We start from the raw sequence: 17,195 nt of genomic DNA, 5'->3' as shown, positions 1-17,195 counted from the left end.
CGCCCAGCCCCAGGCCGAGCCCCGGAGGAGCCCGGGCCGCTATCGCGAGGGGCCGCAGCCTCGGCGGGGGCGGGTGGGGCGGGGTCCGGGGAACAGTGGGCGCGCGGCGACGCCGTAGCCGGCCGGGGGACGGGGGTGACCCGGCGCCGGAGGATCGTGCTAGGTCTCCGCGGCCCCTTCGGGGGGAAGTGGTTCGGGGAGGGAGGCGGAGAAACAAGCCCGGGGCCTGGCGGCCTCGTGAGCATCCCTCGGGGCTTTCCTGTTGGGGCGCCCGCAGGGCTGACCTTGACCCGCCCGGAGGACCCCAGGGGCGGCCGCGGGACCCCGGCTAGACCTCGCTGTATCCAGCGTGGACGGGTGAGTTCAATCGGCGTAGCGGGCAGCCCCTGCCGTGCCCCCGGAACTTTTACGAAAATGTCCCCTGGGGCTTTGGATTCTTGCTCTGCCGTGGAGGAAACTGAGGCTCGGAGAAGTTGACCTACGTGCCCAAGGTCACACAGCTGCTCCGCGGCAGGTTGAACGGGGTTGGGATCTGGTTCTCGGATTACAGTTTGGTTCCTCCTCTGCCGGCCTCTTTGCGTGTTTCCTGCAGCCTAGTGGGTGCTAGGCCCCTTGGCTCCACACCTGTCCCTGCAAATAATTTTATTCTGGGGAAGGCCGGGAACGCGCAGGATGCAAAGTAGTGGTTTGGACGGAACTTCAAGTGCCACAGCGCCAGAGTGTAGGTAAGTGGCACATAATTTATGTGCAGAGTGGTCGCTGGAGAAAGCAGATGTCTACCCAGTGTTTGACCACCAAATAGGAAACTTGGAGCTAAAACGGGAGAGTTTTTAGAGCCCAACGGTTTCCCCAGGAGAGTAGGAGTGTTGTGGAAAACATAAGCTTGCAAGGTGTTTTGTTTTGTTTTTTTAAATTTATTTTTAAGTGTTTAAAATCAGAGAAATGGCATGATGAATGTGAAATTTACAGCTTATCTTTTATTCTATGATTTGGGCCTTATGAATAAAACTAATCGGTTGAGGAATGGATAATAATTGAGGAATTAAACACACACTTTTTTTTAAAACCCCAGAAATGCGGGAAGATCTCTTTGTTTTAAACAGTCTGTATTCCGATCATTCTTCCTATTTGTCAACATCTGTGTCCTTATCAAGCATTTCTGCGTATGGATGTGTGTTTGGGAGCTTATATTCTTGTCCTTTGTAGGGCTGCATGGTGTTGGGGAGCCCCGAAGTTCGCACGAACTTGGTGGGTCTGGAGGGCTGGGCTCGCTCCTGTGCATGGGAGAGAGCTTGAGGGTTCTCGTGGGGTGGGAACGATCTCTGTGTCCCCGTGTCCCCGGAGCGGGTCGGGGGCGGGGGGGCGCTCGGGAATGGCTGAGGAGAGCCCCACTGGGATGAGATGGGGAATGGCCAGCCAGCCCGGCCTGGCCAGAGGGAGGTCTGTGGGCCCAACCCTTGGACCAGAGGGAAGAGGAGGGCAGGAGATGGAAAGATATTTCAGAGCGGCCACCAAGGGTCTGCAGGGTGCTGAGCTAATGCAGAGAACTTGGCTTTGGAGTTACACTGGCCACGTTACTACTGGAGGACTTGGGCTGCCAAAGACGTACGTCTATGTATTGGTTACTCCGTCAGGTGATCATACGTATTCCTGAGATGATTGTACAGATTAACTGAGATCTACCAGACGAGGTCAGTGACTCTGCGGAGGGCATTATTGTAAGGGAGGAACACAGGGTGCCAGTGAGGAGGGTTGAGACATTTGTGCCCAGTGCTGGCCTCTGGGCTACACAAACCGTCATACGTGACACCACCTCCCCACCTCGGCCACCCCTCTCCTATTGTGAGTGGGCTTCTCCTGGATCTGCTGTGTTCTGGGTTCAAGGTCTCAAAGGAACCCACAGGGGGCAGACTGGGTTGGGCAGGCATTCAGATGGGGGATGGGAGAGGGCTGCAGAGAGCTCCTCAGGGGCAGACCTGGTGGAGGGGCAGGGGTTGCATCACTTGGGGCCGCCTTTGGAACACTTGAGAAACGCCGAGAAGGCCAGGCCCCAGTCCAGCTGGGACACTGAGGCTCACGCCTTGACCTGCTGGCACTTTAGCTCCTTACGTGTGACCGGGCCAAAGAGCATGGAGCTGTTGAGAGATTCGCGAGGTTGAGGTGGAGACTTGGGGCACTGTCAGCACTGAGGCGAGCCCCCTGGGAAGGGTGAAGTCACATTCTACACATTCTGGAACTCTGGCCCAGTTTATTGTGGGGTAAGCCCCCTCGCTTAAAACCAGACGGAATTTGTGAAAAAGTTTGGGCAAAGCCTAACTTAATTCTTTCTTTTTTATTAAAAAAATTTTTTTAATGTTTTTTTATTTATTTTTGAGAGACTGAGAGAGACAGTGCGGCAGGGGAGGGTCAGAGAGAGAGGGAGACACAGAATCTGAAGCAGGCTCCAGGCTCTGAGCTAGCTGTTAGCACAGAGCCCAACACGGGGTTTGAACCCACGAACTGTGAGATTGTGACCTGAGCCAAAGTCAGATGCTCAACTGACTGAGCCACCCAGGCACCCCTCTTTTTTTTTTTTAAATGTTTACTTATTTTTGAAAGAGAGAAAGTGAGCAGGGGAGGGGGAGAGAGAGAAGGAGACACAGAATCCAAAGCAGACTCCAGGCTCTGAGCGGTCAGCCCAGAGCCCCATGCAGGGCTCGAACTCATGAACCCGTGAGATCGTGACTTGAGCTGATCTCAGGCGCCCCAACCTAACTTAATTCTTAATTTATGGAGGCCTCCAAGGGCCCATTTGCTGGCCTCTCTGAAATGGGAGCTTTCTAAGCTGTGACTGGAAGGTCGGGCGAGCGAGGGGCCCAGCGTCAGTGTTTGCACCTGGCAGCAGGTCCAGTTTGGGGGACCCCAGGGATATGAAGGGAGCCTTTGCCTCCTGATGCACACTTGGCCCGGCCCCCCTCCTTTCTGTGTCCTCTGCACTTTCCCATGCCCCTCTTCCTCTTGCCTCTTGCCTCTTCCTTCTTCCCTGACCCTTCTCCCCTCTCCCCACCTTTGATTCAGCCAATGAGCCTGGGCTGGGGCTGGGCGTGTGCCGCTGGCTTGTTGGAAAGAGGAGATTCTCTGCCTCCCCAGAGCTCTGGGTCTGGGCCTAGGCCAGTATTTGTCACAGAGCTGTGTGTGACCTGCGGGTCATAAAAATCAGTTCAGTTGGTACACAGACATTTAAAAAAAGTGAAGTAGAATAGAAGAAAGATACTGTTTTGGAGAACTTGTTTTAGCTGTGATGTGTGACTGTGTGTGTGTGTGTGTGTGTGTGAGTGAGTGAGTGATTGCATGGTCCAGTGGAGATAAGGAAGATGTGTGGGTGCCGGGGGGCGGGGGGGTGGCTGCACCACCCAGTGCTGGCTTCCTCCTGGCCCGCAGCAGTCCCTGCTTGCAGCCGGGTGGCCCGGGGTGGCCGCGCATGCCTACGGCCCAGGAGAGGGGTGGGGCGGAAGTGAGCGGCCAGGCTCAGTCCGGAGCAGGGAGCTTTCCATGCCCGTGATCATGGCCACATCTCTCAACCCACCCACCAAGTTTTGTGATTCTTTCACCCACTTTAGACCTTTTTGCCGGTCCTGAGCCCTGGGGCCTTCCAGAAAACAGCACCAGGCTGTGAGAACGGTCTCGGCGCTGTGTCAGCTGTTTGCTCCCGAGTGTGATGGACTCGGCTTGCGCACGGAGCCTGTGGTCCAGACACACCTGTTTGCGGCTGCCTGGGACACTGTGAGCACATTTATGCCGTGTGCCTTGTGCCCTGTCTCTCCTTGGATACGTGAACTTTCTCCTTTTGGTGAAATGTTTGTCTGCGTCCATGGGTCTCCCTAGGCATACCCTTTGGTTTACAGAAGACGGGACACAGGCAGTAAAGGTCATGGGGTAACGGCACAACTGTCTGATGAGACACTCTCCCTGGCGACTGCGTGTGCAAACGGTTTGCCAGTGAATTCTACACCATCACACAGGGTGCTGCCCAGGCCTGGGGTTGCCCCTGTGCTCAGAGTTTTGGACAAACAGATGTATTACCACCCTAGACCAATACCCGTCTAATATTTCCATATTAATTTTAATCTATAACATCCTTTGTCCCTGTCTTTTTGGGGAAGGTGCTGTTTATTTACTTATTTAAAAAATTTTTTTTTAATGTGTTTTTATTTTTGAAGAAGAGAGAGAGAGACAAAGTATGAGCAGGGGAGGGGCAGAGAGAGAAAGGGAGACACAGAATTCGAAGCAGGCTCTGAATCAGAGCTGTGCTGACAGCCTGTGCTGACAGCTCAGAGCCTGACACGGGGCTCGAACCCACAAACCGTGAGATCATGAACTGAAACAGAAGTCGGACACTTACCCGACGGAGCCACCCAGGCACCCATGGGAAGGTGCAGTTTAAATCGTTAAGGCACGAGCCTTAATTCGGAGTCTGGGAGTCCTTTGTGCCCACAGGATTGGCACCGGGCTTTCATGGGGTGTATGTGCTTTGAAAAGTACTTCACGTGTACCACTAATCCTGTGAGGTGGACAGTGTGAATCCCATTTTATAGATACAAAACTGAGGCCGGCAGAGGTTATTAATGGGCTCGTGGGCACAGGTTAGTGGGAGGCAGAGCCGGGATCGGACCGCCAACCGCCTACCTCCAGGAAGCCTGCATTCTTATCCCCTGAGCTGTCAACCACGCACTTGGACATCAGGTGATATTTAGCCCTTTGCTGAACTGCTGGGGTGGAGTGGGTGGGGGTCATGCGGGGATAGAAGTCACAGAGGCAGGACATTTCTTCTTGACCAAGACACAAACAGACAGAGGGCGTTTGCAGGTGTGTAAGGAGGGGAAGCGAGCCCTGGGCTCGGTTAGTGAGTCGGATGGTTCAGAGCCTGAGAACCAGGGTCTACACCTGGAGCTGTTTAGCCCAGCACATTGGCCGCCCTGTAGTTTAAATGTCCCCACTCCCGACTGTCCAGGCCTTTTGTGCTCCTTGGCAGGGACCTGAGAACATTTGTCACATGGGATTATAAGATCCAAGCGTTGCAAAATCCCAGCTCTGGAGGAGGAGCTGAGTGATTACCCTCCGACCTTTCTGACCGAGGCAGGACCCCCCACCCCCCCACCCCCTCTTGTCTCAGCAAGTTCACTGACTGGGAGACCCTGACCTTGAGTGGGCCAAGCTTTTCCATCCCTTGCCCAGTTCTCTGAGGTCCTTAAGAAGTAACGTTAAAGTAATACATACGCATTTAAAAAACCACCCCCAGAGGTGAGCCTGGGAACCTTATTTGGTGTGTAAATCAGTCCAGAATTTTTTTTTATGCATCTCAGAATATGTATAAATGTAATTCTTAAAATAATGAATTCATGTTGTAAATATTTTTTTATTCTTTCTCTCAGTTTATACCTTTTCAGGTCAGTATTTGGGGCGCTAGCTCTGCCTGTGTGTGTGTATTCTTAGCAGTCTTAGGATCTTCCGATCCGTGGTTTGTTTAACCAGAGTCCCAGAGATATTTACATTGCTTCTCATTTTCCCTGATTTCGGTCAGCCCCACCATGACTGTCTTGTACATGGACCTTACGGAAGTGGGGTCGCCTGGGAAATATGTGCACGAAATGACACTTGGGGCCACGACGACGCTCACCCCGTTTATTGCCCCCCCCCAGCAGAGGGCGATGACTCGGTTTCCCCTGCTTCTCACCCACCCTGGGGTTTTTTACAAAACGCTCAAATATCCGACCATCCGAAAGACCTCCCTTGCAGATCTTAAATCCTGAGTGGGGTTGAGTATCTTCTCGCGTGTCATTGACCAAAGGGACTTCTTTCTCTGGGACCCCCCTCTGTGTTTTGTCCGTTTTTTTCTATACAGTTGGTGTGAGGCTCCTTAAATGGACATTAAGATCCTAGAGATGGGTGGTCACGAGCGGCATGGCCAGGTTTTGCGTTTGGGGAGAAGCTCCAAGAAAGCAGAGCGTCTTGGCAAAGGAGCGAGGCCCACGGGAAGACTGTTGATTGCGGGTGAAAAGCCATTTTTCCTGCCGTAATAACTGGGTGAGCAGCTCTGAGTCCTGAGGTCCCCTTGCGCTGGTCACGCGTCAGCACGGCTGCCCTTGTGAAGCTGCCCGAGATGGGCGGGCGGATGCCTCTGGGCACCTGATGCCCCAGTGCGGGGCGCTCCCGCCATGGTGGGGGGCATCGAAGGAGGAGAAAACTTCCCGGGCCTTTGCTCTGTTTCCTGCAGGGCACTCCTTCCCCACCCCCCCAGCCCAGACACGCTCCACACCCCTCCTGCCACCCCTTCCTTCCTTCAGGATCACCTGGGAGCTCGCTCTCCCCTCCCTCTGGGCCTGGAGCTGAGCTATGACAAATTCATGTCATCCGCAGGTGTCTTCCACCTGCTTCATTTGGAAAGGGCCCTAGGGGGGGACGCTTGGCCATCATCGCTTTTGTCAGCAGGTAGCAGTCCGACTTGCAAGCTTTTTAGAAGCATTTCCTGCGTTTCTGGTGTATTTTCTTATCATGGAGGGGAGTGGAGGGGAGGGCTTCCCGAAGAAGGCTGGCCGGCCAGGAGAGGCCCCGATGGCCTTTCTGTGCGGACAGACACAGAACTTGCCTCTCTGGTTCAGGGACTTGACTCTCGGGGCCGTGTCCCCGCGTGGAGCCGCAGCTCAAGGTCTTTCTCAGTCCAGACCCGGCACGGAGGGAGGAGGTGGTGGGCTGTGGCGTGTGGCCGGGCAGGGGTGAAGCATGCAGATCTCGACTTTCTGGCCGGGGTTCTTTTCTCAGCCTCACCGCTGCCGCCAAGTCACACCTTCCTTCTTGTCAGTTATGTGTAACTTACCACTCCTGCCGATTGATGCGTACCAATGCGCCACGCTCTGAGAAAAGACTCGTGTGTGGCTAATAGAAATCACAAGAGAAGGATACGCTATTTATAAGCCAATTTTGTTGTCTTGCTAGTCTTACTAGTCACGAGACCAATTTTGGGATTTCTTAGAAATTGTCTTTTTTTTCTTTAAAAAATTTTTTTTAATGTTATATTTATTTTTGGGAGAGAGAGAGACAGCATGAGCAGGGGAGGGTCAGAGAGAGAGGGAGACACAGAATCAGACGCAGGCTCCAGGCTCTGACAGCACAGAGCCCGACCAGGGCTTGAACTCACGAACAGCGAGATCATGACCTGAGCTGAAGCTGGATGCTCAACCTGCTGAGCCCCCCAGGCGCCCCTCTTTTCCTTTTTTTGATGCTCTGGCCGAAAACCGGCCCTTCCCTCCTAACCCCCCGGGTGAATGTGGTTCTAGGGCAACCCCACTTGTCCCACGATGTTAGTTTTCACCAAGAGCCCGTCAGATTTGGATCCCAGATATGAGGACAGAACGTGCTCAGAGAGCAGCCCGCGTGATGAGTGGATGCCCCCCACTCACCTCACCTCTTGGAGACCCGCTGGGGTGCTGAGAGCACCTTCCTGGCTGTCAGGGGCAGGGGGGCGGTCACGGCTGTCCTCATGTGGCCTCAGGAGAGCCGGGACAGTGAAGACTGAGACATCCCCGGGCTGCGAGGACCTGTGGGGAGAGCCCCAGGGAGGCAGATTCAATCGTATTTTTGAGGAACACAGTCCTGCCTAAAAGCCACATGACTTAAATGCTCCTACTGACAGGGAGCTCACTCTCCAAGGCAAAGTTATAAATGAGCATCACTATTCAGTTGTTAGTAACTGAGCCAATTAAGATCTAAGACTTCCAGCTTCTTGGGGTGCCTGGGTGACTCGGTCGGTTAAGTGTCCGACTCCGGGTCTCCGTTCAGGTCTCGGTCTTACAGTTCATGGGATCGAGCCCGTGGTGCTGACAGTGTGAAATCTGCTTGGGATTCTCTCTCTCTGCTGCTCCCATGCTCACACGACCGCTCACATTTGGAGAAAAATAAACTTGACTTCCAACTTCTCAAGGGCGTGGATTAATCTTACCTGGTGTCAAACCCAGAGCCAGGTACGGGGCGAGCATGTGCATGACGGGAGGAAGGATCCATGTGTGTGTGTGGGGGGGGGGGAGGTATTGGTTAGTTACTCACCTGTACTCAGAGACCCCTTTCTGACATTTAAGGTAGATCAGGATAAAAGAGGAGGGGGAGAGTTTATCTGTGAGTTTTCAGACTTGACCACTGAAATCTCACCCGTTTTCTTCTTTAACTCAGAAGGCACCCCATCCGGGCTCCTGCTTCACCAGTGTGCCCACCCCCTAGGACACGGCAGAGGGGAGGCTGGCAAGGCACAGGCGTATCGGTGGAGCACGCAGACCGGTCTCCACACCAGGCACCAGCTTAGGGGAAGGTCCATCTGCTAGGACGGATTCCACCGGGCAGCTTGGGGCTCACTGTTGGAGAAGCGGGTATCTTTGCATTTGCTGCGCCTTACACTTCCTGTGCACATCCGCTGAAGTCTGTGTGTGCTTCCCTGCACACAGATACGACTGTCCAGTGTTTCAGGAGGTAGGCAGGGCTGTCACAGAGTTGGATTCAGATTTATCCTGGATTCAGGTGCTGCTCACGCCCCTACCCTGCATCGGGACCCTGATCAACTTAAACCCACGCACTCCAAGTTCAGTTACCTTCTCTGTGAGATGGGCAAACTCTATCCTTTGCATCCTTTGCATGATGCTAAGGGGATAAATAGTTTAAGCTCTGTTATCATTACCATCTGGACAGTGTACCAACTTTCACGGTAGGTGACAATGGACTGTGGTCTGTGCCACGCCGGATCACTGCCGTACTGTCTTTGCCTAGTGTTGCCGGTAAGCTCTGGGTATTTACAAGCCTCCGTGGGCACCTGCCCCTCGATGCATGTTTGCCCCGTGCGCACCACAGCAGCTCCGCGGCAGCCTCGGTCCAGGAAATGATGACTCATTCCACAGCTGAAAATACCTGTCTTCCGACATAAAGGAGGGTGTTTTACAAACACACAGTCCTTGAGGGCTGTGGGGGAAGGTTTAGAGTTTACCTTCCAGGAGACCCTGAGATGGGGTAACTGAAGAGGGGGTGAGCACTTGTGAAACTACCCCACTGAGAGGCAGCCGCAGAGTTGGACCGGTCCGGTGACTTCGTCAGGGAGGTAGTGACAAGGTGTCACGTTGGCCCCCGTCCTCTCACGGTGGGGGGCTTTTCTAAGTCCTCATCTTGTTCACACTCATGGAGGCGGTGTGCATACTTCCTCCTGTGCATGGAGCGCGCCCGTTCTGGAGGAAGACAGTCACATCTGACCATCTGACCCTATATTTTGTGCAGTTCCTGTTTTTCAGACTCTTTAAATTTGAGAGAGACAAAAAATGCGAGCAAGAGAGGGGCCAAGGGGGACAGAGAGAGAACCCTAAGTAGGCTCCATGCTCAGCGTGGAGCCCTGCCCGGGGCTCGATCCCAAGAACCGTGAGATCCCGATCTGAGCCGAAATCAGGAGTCGAATGCTCAACCGGCTGAGCCACCCGAGCGCCCCTAGTTTTCAGACTCTTATCTGTCGGGTTTCATGGCCTGTTTGTGGACGCGAAGAGTCTTAAGAGTCTGTTCCTTAGACTGTGTTTGCAGTGAGTTTTGTTTGGGGCCTTGTCTTCATGGACTTTTGGTTTCCTGGGAGAGAATGATTCTCATTCCCAGTTTCTTCTCGTTTTTAAATTTTCCCTCTTTCCCCTCAGCCCCAGGGTTGTTGAGCTGGGGGGTCTGCACTTGTGGGATGTTTTTGTGATGGAACAAAAACAAACAACAATCAACCCAGACACACCCCTTCCCCTGCCCACCCCTGGTGTCTTGCTCCAAGACTTGATTTCCTGATGTTGCTAAAGACCAGGGCACGGAATCCTCAAGTTCGAGCCCGCCAAATTCTTCAGTTTCCTCCACAACCTTTTTGCCACGTGGTGGTTTGAGACTCTGGTGATACCACCATTGTTGGGGAGCTCACTCCCTCTAAGTGAGTCTTGGTCTCACGGATTGTGCCCCCCCCCCCCCACTCTGGAAGGCCCCTCTCTGTAATTCTGACTTTATTTACAATCTCTGATTGTCTCTACAGCACTGTGTACCCTGTCCACGTGGGCTGAGTATTATGCAGCATTTAGGTCTAAACCATTGGCCATCCGGTTTTCTAAAGCCTTGTGGCCGATTTTCGTTAACCGGGCCTCACCTGTTTATACTGTTTCATGCAGCGGGACGAGGGAGCAGGACGATGTGGAGGAGAGCAGGGGGGTCTCGGGGTTCAGCCTGGGCTCCCGGCCTCCGCCCGCCGCTGGCCGTGCTGCTCTGAGCCTCTGGCCGACCTGCGTTCCGCACCAGAAATGGGGCAACAGTGTTGGTTTTGAGCGCTGCACAGGGTGGCGTAGATTTGTATCACATGAGCTCCCTCCGGGGGAGGTTTCCTGTGAGGAGCTGCACAATGCAGATTGGGGTGCGGTTGCCCAAGGCTCCCCTTCTTAAAGAGCAGGGCCGAGAGAGAGAAGCAGAGGTGAGAAAGATTGAACAAAGATGGGGATTCCGCGAGCTGGAGTCTTGGGACAGTTTGCATCCGTTTTGACCTTGGTCGGGGTGGGGTCAGCCCTCTCAGGAAAGGGGGGCAGAGATGCACGTTTAGGGGTTGCCTACCAAACCTCATTCCTGAGGAGCCAACCCACAGAATTAAAGTGGGAAGACCGTTATTTCCTGGATTACGTGCCTTTGATCATATTCTCGTGGAGAGAACTGGGAAGGGTATGAAAAATCACTTTATTCACTTGCATATCAAATGAGCGGAGCAAGCAGTTTCCTCGCTGATGGTTAAGGGGCTAAAATGGTTAGAACCCTCTTATTTAGTAGTTGATGCCATTGGAGCTGAACACACTGTTTATTATTAATGTTGTAAGTAGAATCCCAGGTGGAAATGTGCTTTTGGATTTTTAAGAAAAATGTTTATTTTGTAGGGAGATAGAGAGAGAAGGAGGGAGGGGCAGAGAGAGGGAGGCACAGGGGATCCAAAGTGGGCTCCGCACAGACAGCAGAGAGCCCATGAGCCGTGAGATCGTGACCTGAGCGGAAGTCGGATGCTTAACTGACTGAGCCCCCCAGGCGCCCCTGTGCTTTTGGGTTTCATGTTTCATCTGTTTGGCTCGAATACAAGTACCATAGTAGTTTCTAACTTAGGGAGACCTGGAAAGACGGTATTCCTGTGAGACGTCGTAACCTCGGAAAGTTCGCCTCGAAGTGTCTTCTGGAGAGCCAGAAGATGCTCTGTTTAAAAAAAATGATACATATAATATATATACATGTAACATTTAATATGTATTTATATGTATAACATTTTATAGGTTTCCTAACCTCTGAAAACCCACAGTACAGTTTGGAGAACCCTCTGTGTGGCCAGAGGGGGTTTGTGTGGGGTCTGGCTTCTCTCTCCCTGAAAGACCAGGCTGTGAGATCCTGTTTCTTGTTCTTCGGTGAAAATCACTAGACTTAAAAGGAATTCGCTACAGGGTGAGTCGAGAGCAGGTGTCTCCACGCTCTCTCCTGGACGCGTAGGCGTTTTGTTTTGTGTCTTACGGTTGTACTTCGGTTGCCCTTCAGGTAATTAAGATGCTTTGTTCTTCACAATAGTCCCCCTGATGGCCGGATTCTGCGTGGCCGCAAGAGGACAATAATGAGATTGACGGGGCAGTGCACAGAGGAGGGCCGTCCCGGGCGGACTGGTCTGGCCTCTTCCCCTCACGGAAATCAGATTACCTGCTTCCTCGGGCCCTTTCACTTTGGAGCGGAACGGAGGGGGTGAAGTTGGCGTCCACCCGGTCTTGTGTTCTTCAGTATTTGCCCAGTGCTTATTTAGAAAAATCCTGGAAGAGGAGAGAGAAAGAAGAGCCATGGCTGCCGCCCCCCACCCCCGACTTGCCTCCGTCCCCCAGCCAAGCAGATGCTGGGGTGAACTGGGTCCCCGCCCCAAAGGCTGTCCTGTGCCTCCTGGGCCCAGGCAAACATTCACCCTCCTGAAATGAGTTCTGGTTAGTACAGTGTTCTCACTCACCCCCTTTAAGGTTGTGGTAAAATACACGTCACACAAAATTGGCTGCCTCCGCTATTGGCGGGTGTACAGTTCTGAACACTTCGTGTAAGGACATTCACTCTGTTGTGCGTCCATCCCTCCCTCCAGCTCCAGCCTTTGTTTCTTACTGACTCCCCTTCCCTCCTCTCTGAAGCCTCCGGGGATCCCTGTTCTACCTCGTGTTTCTAGGGATTTGCCTGCTCTGGGGACTTTGGATGGGTGGAATGTTACACAAGGCATTTGGCCTTTGGGGACTGGCCTGTTCCCCTTAGCACAATGTCCTCAAGGTTCCTTCGTGCTGTAGCGTGTGTCAGAATTTCCTTCCTTTTTAAGACCCACTAATACCCCACTGGATGTACAGTCCACGTTTTGGGTGTCCACTCGTCCTGCACCAAGGGCCACTTGAGTGGTTTCCACCTGGTGGCCCTTGGAATAACGCTTCTGGGAACGTGGGTGTGCAAATATCTCTTTGAGACCCTGCTTTTGGTTTTTTGGGATCTGTATCTAGAAGTGGAATGGCTGGGTCATATGGTAATCCTATTTTTAATCTTCTGGGGAACTGTGTTCTGTCCTGTTCCATACATAGCGCTGCGCCATTTTCTGTTCCTACCAGCAGTGCACACGGGCTCTGGTTTCTTCCCAGCCTTGCCAACCCGTTTTTTTCCTATGTTTCAGATAGTAATCTCCTTTCTAGAAACTTCTCAGCGGTTGGTTAAGACAGTCTCCCGTAGATGCTCGGGAGAGTTCCTGGGAGCCTGTTGCTGGGCGGGGCTATGATCCTGTCATTTGCTAAGAATTTACGGAATAGATTTCCTGCTCCCAAATGGAGATATTTTCAGATCTGCAAACATGTTATTCAGTAGAAGGGGTAGCTAACGATACCAGAGTCACTTCAATTATTTGTGGTGGGTGAATCACACCAGGCACGGCCTGAAGGAGAGATCACAGGACCAGGAATCAGGAAGTCGGGGTCCGGCTCCGTCTCTGGGAGACCAGGAGCGCTGCCTGTCACTTCCCGTTTCCAGGCTTATCTCTTCCAAACAAGGGGTCAGAATAACAACCCCAGGTCCTGCCACCTTTGAAATCTTCAGTTTCCACACAATAACCTTGGATTTGCTCCCTGACGAGGGGGAGGGATGCTTGGTTCTTGAGGATGAGCCGGCAGAGCACCATTTGGTCTGAATTATTAAAGATACGCCTTTAGGCTTTATCTTGGAGACATCAGACCTTGCAGGTTGTCTAGGCCGAGGTCCTCGTCTTACAGATAAGAAGCTGGGGTGCCGGCATGTGGGAATGCCGTCTGGTTGTGAGCTTTCTCTCTGTTGGGGATACACGTCTCTCTGTTGGGGACACAGCCTGCTGGCCGGTGGGGCTGGGGGGCGGGTTTGGGGCCTCCATGCGGGGAGGTGGTCACCTGTCTCTCAGGGACCAGCAGGGCCCACAGCTGAGGGTGATGAAGTCGGGAGGGGCTGGGGAGAAGGGAGGGGGCTGACGGAACCAAAGCAGAGGTCCCTTCAGAAGCCAGGCCTGTGACCTTGGGCGTTTGCTTCATCGCACCTCTGCTTCTCCTTGTTTCCTGTTCTGAAAGGCCTCGTGTCTCTGAGAGCCGGAGCCCACATGGTGGGGCCAGGAGGAGGGAGTGGTGGAGGGTGGCTGCAGGGTTGGCCCTCAGGGCTGTGGGCCAGTCTGAGGCGTCAGGGTCCCATCGGGCACGTGACAGGGCCAGACTGTGGCAGCCACTGAGGTGGGCGGTGGGCAGGTGAGGACCAGCCTGAGGCAGTCGTGGAAGCCAGGGCATGGCGCCAGCTCCCTGCCGGTCCTCTGTACCCAGTGTCTCTCCCACTGCCCGTCCACCTGCTCTTCCTCCTTGTGGCCCCCTTCGGGCTGGAGTCTGGTCTGCACCGTCATCGGCAGCCGCCACTTAGTCTTCTGCCTTCTGGCTTTTTCTTGCCAGTTCGTGCAGTGTTATCATGATACGTTCTTGAAATCATGGATTGAATCACCGTTTTGTCATTCCCAGATCTGCGGTGGCTTCACATTGCCACCAAGAAACGTCTGGACCTCCCAGCATGGGTTAAACTCTCCATCCTTCCCTGCATGTCCTCTGTCACGAGCACGGCGTCCCCTGCAGGGCTCTGGTCCACCTTTTCCCTCCTCGCCCGCCTGGTGTGGCCCCTCCGCCTCCCTCGGTCATGGCCCTTAGCGTCTGCCTAAAACAGATAGAGCAACACTGACATACTTCAGCTCCTTGTCTTTTACTTCTGTCCCCTTCATGAGCCTGTGTGTCCCTTCAGAGGACAGGGACTTGGACTCTTTTGTCTCTGTGTCCCCACCACCAGACCCTTTGTAGAGGAGACGCCCGGGTGTTTGCTGACCGGACTTCAGTTGATTAGCCGGGCAGCAAACCACAGTGGCTGGAATGAATGTCTCCTGGAGTCGCGGGCCAGAGTCGGAGAGGCAGACCCAGTCCGGGATGGAAACGGTTCTAAATAACAGTCGTCGTTTTTCTTTCTCAAGCAAAAATAGTCACATCTTGCAACTCATATTATTGAATATCTACTCTACTTGGCCTGGTGGGGGTTAGATACTAAGAGGTAGCAAACAGTCTCTTTTCTCAAGAGTCTTAGGATTTAGTGTGTAAAACCTGCATAGGATGACAGAGCAAGGCTGGCAGGAGCCGGAGGCCCCCCTGGGCCCAGAGGGGAAGAGCCCGGTGCTAACAGATGGGGTTCCTGGGGCCACTGCGGCGGAGGCTTGTGGGCTTGCTGACCGGGTCGGGGGGCAGTGGGCAGTGGGGGGTGTGGGCTTGCTGACCGGGTCGGGGGGCAGTGGGCAGTGGGGGGTGTGGGCTTGCTGACCGGGTCGGGGGGCAGTGGGCAGTGGGGGGTGTGGGCTTGCTGACCGGGTCGGGGGTCCATGGGCAGTGGGAGTGGGTGTCATGGCGCCCATTCCTGTGGAACAAATGATCTGAACGAGGTGTGAACATCACACTTGTAATTCATGTGTTTGACGCGATGATGTGCCCATTTGGACCGGCTCTAGATAGACTGCCTTCTCTGAATTAATTGTGTGTCTGAGTGTGTGTTGTTTGTGTCTTTTTTCCAGACTCAAACCATGAACTACGTGGGGCAGTTGGCGGGCCAGGTGTTTGTCACCGTGAAGGAACTCTACAAGGGCTTGAATCCGGCCACCCTGTCCGGCTGCATCGACATCATCGTCGTCCGCCAACCCAACGGGAGCCTTCAGTGCTCCCCTTTCCACGTGCGCTTTGGGAAGATGGGGGTCCTGCGCTCCCGAGAGAAAGTGGTAAGAGCGTAGGGCCCAGTGAGCTGCGGTGCAGTTTCTCTCTCCAGAGAAAACTCATCGTACTTCTGTCTTTAGACGGAGCTTTAGACCTCTGGGATTGTGACTCCACACTGGAAGGGGTCAGTCTCTAAACTGACCAGTATATGAGCTCAAATTGTAGTGTTAAATTACTCCAAAACGCAATGGCAAAAATCCAGCTACTTCTTAAGCTCCTGGGTTCTGTGAGTCAGAAATTCAGGCACGTGCGGCCGGGCTGGGGTTTCTCTGCCATCTGGGGCCTCATTTGGCAGACCCCCTCCAAAGATGCGGTCACTCATGGAACGCCCACATTGGGTGGCCTCACAACATGGCGGCTGGGCATAGGGTGAGCATCCCGGAGAAAAGGAGGCACACGGATCCTGCGTTCTTCTGACTTGGTCTCGGAAGTTCCATAGGGCCACTTGGGTTGTGCTCTGCTTGCTGGGGACAATTGCAGACCTTCCCCGGCTCAAAGTGGGGCATGGGGGCAAACGGACTCACTTCTGATGGGGAAGAGAGCACCTAAGCCAGGCCTGATCGATTGAGATTTGGGGCTGTGAGAGCTTTTCGGGACGTATGTGATGAAAACATGTGACCGTAGAGACACGGCAGGAGGCTGCCCGTTGTGGTGACGTGTGCTTTTCCTTCAGGTTGACATAGAAATCAACGGGGAGTCCGTGGATTTGCACATGAAGCTGGGAGACAACGGAGAAGCCTTTTTTGTTCAAGAGGCTGATAACGATCAGGTAAGGGTGGCTGCGTGGTCAGCGCTACTTCCTAGTTTCAGTGTTGAGCAGTGCTTCTCCAGGGGACACTGCGGAAGTGAGTGTGCAGAAGTGAGGCTGGTGCTGGGCCGGGGAGACCAGCGCACCAGAGAGGGCTGGCTGTCGCCATGGACCCGTGTGAGCCAGACAGGCTGCGGGCGTCCGTGCCGCACGAGGCCCTGCGGTCCTGACGCGCCCTCTCGTGCTCACAGCGTCCACGGAGACGGGAACTGGGTTGCCTCCAAGCCATCGTCCAGAGCGAACAGGTTACACTGCAGTGTCAAATCCTAGAGGACGGAATGTTCTAGATTGTTTTTAGTGAGTGGGCAAATCCCTTCTACTTGTTGTTATTATTTTTTTAAATTAAAAAAAATTTTATCATGTTTATTTATTTCTGAGAGACAGAGCATGAACGGGGGAGGGGCAGAGAGGGAAGGAGACACAGAATCTGAAGACAGTTTCCAGGCTGTGAGCTGTCAGCACCGACCCCGACGTGGGGCTCGAACTCATGAACCATGAGATCATGACCTGAGCCGAAGTCGGACGCTCAACCGACTGAGCCTCCCAGGCGCCCCCTGTATGTCTTCTTTAGAGAAACGTCTACTCAGATCTTTTTTTTTTTTTAAATTGGGTTTTGGTCCTTTTACTATTGAGTTGTTAAGAGTTCCTTAGATATGTCTGTTCGCTCTCTTGATCGTGCCCTTTGAAGTACAAAATTTAAATTTTCATAGAATCCAGTTTATCTCTTGTTTTATTTCCTTGCTCTGCTTTCGGCGTCCTAGCTAAGAATAATGATGATTTACTGCTCTGTTTTCGTCTAAGACACACCAGTTTTTAACTCTATCTTTCATGGAGAAAGCCGCGTTGAAGGGATCCTGGGTTGTGATTCAGTAAAATCCACTTAGGTGAGTTCCTTTACGGGGAGACAGCGGCTTTCTGAGGAAGGAGCAGATCTCCATGGTTCCAGGCTCTAAAATGAACGCTCATAGTTTTGAGTTCAGCATAAAACCGCCCCAGGCTCTGCTTCCTTTTGGTGTCCCCACCCAGAGGTGTGACGT

General features: G+C 53.4%; 1 protein-coding gene across 4 annotated transcripts in view; it reads left to right on the top strand.

Moving 5' to 3' along the window:
• Window positions 1–17,195, top strand: part of LPIN1 (lipin 1) — a 72,209-nt gene that overhangs the window by 12,424 nt on the left and 42,590 nt on the right. For all 4 annotated transcript variants that reach the window (XR_003908049.1, XM_029938284.1, XM_029938283.1 and 1 more), the window contains exons 2-3: window positions 15,155–15,355; window positions 16,024–16,119. Coding sequence is in view for 3 of the 4 variants with exons in the window: in XM_029938284.1 (XP_029794144.1) it covers window positions 15,155–15,355; window positions 16,024–16,119 (297 nt within the window). In the remaining variant the exon portion in view is untranslated. The remainder of the gene's footprint in view (window positions 1–15,154; window positions 15,356–16,023; window positions 16,120–17,195) is intronic.

Source organism: Suricata suricatta, chromosome 4 (assembly GCF_006229205.1).
Source record: "Suricata suricatta isolate VVHF042 chromosome 4, meerkat_22Aug2017_6uvM2_HiC, whole genome shotgun sequence".
NCBI lineage: Eukaryota > Metazoa > Chordata > Mammalia > Carnivora > Herpestidae > Suricata > Suricata suricatta.
The sequence above is the reverse complement of the archived record's forward strand: the minus strand, read 5'-3'. Positions and strand labels throughout refer to the sequence as shown.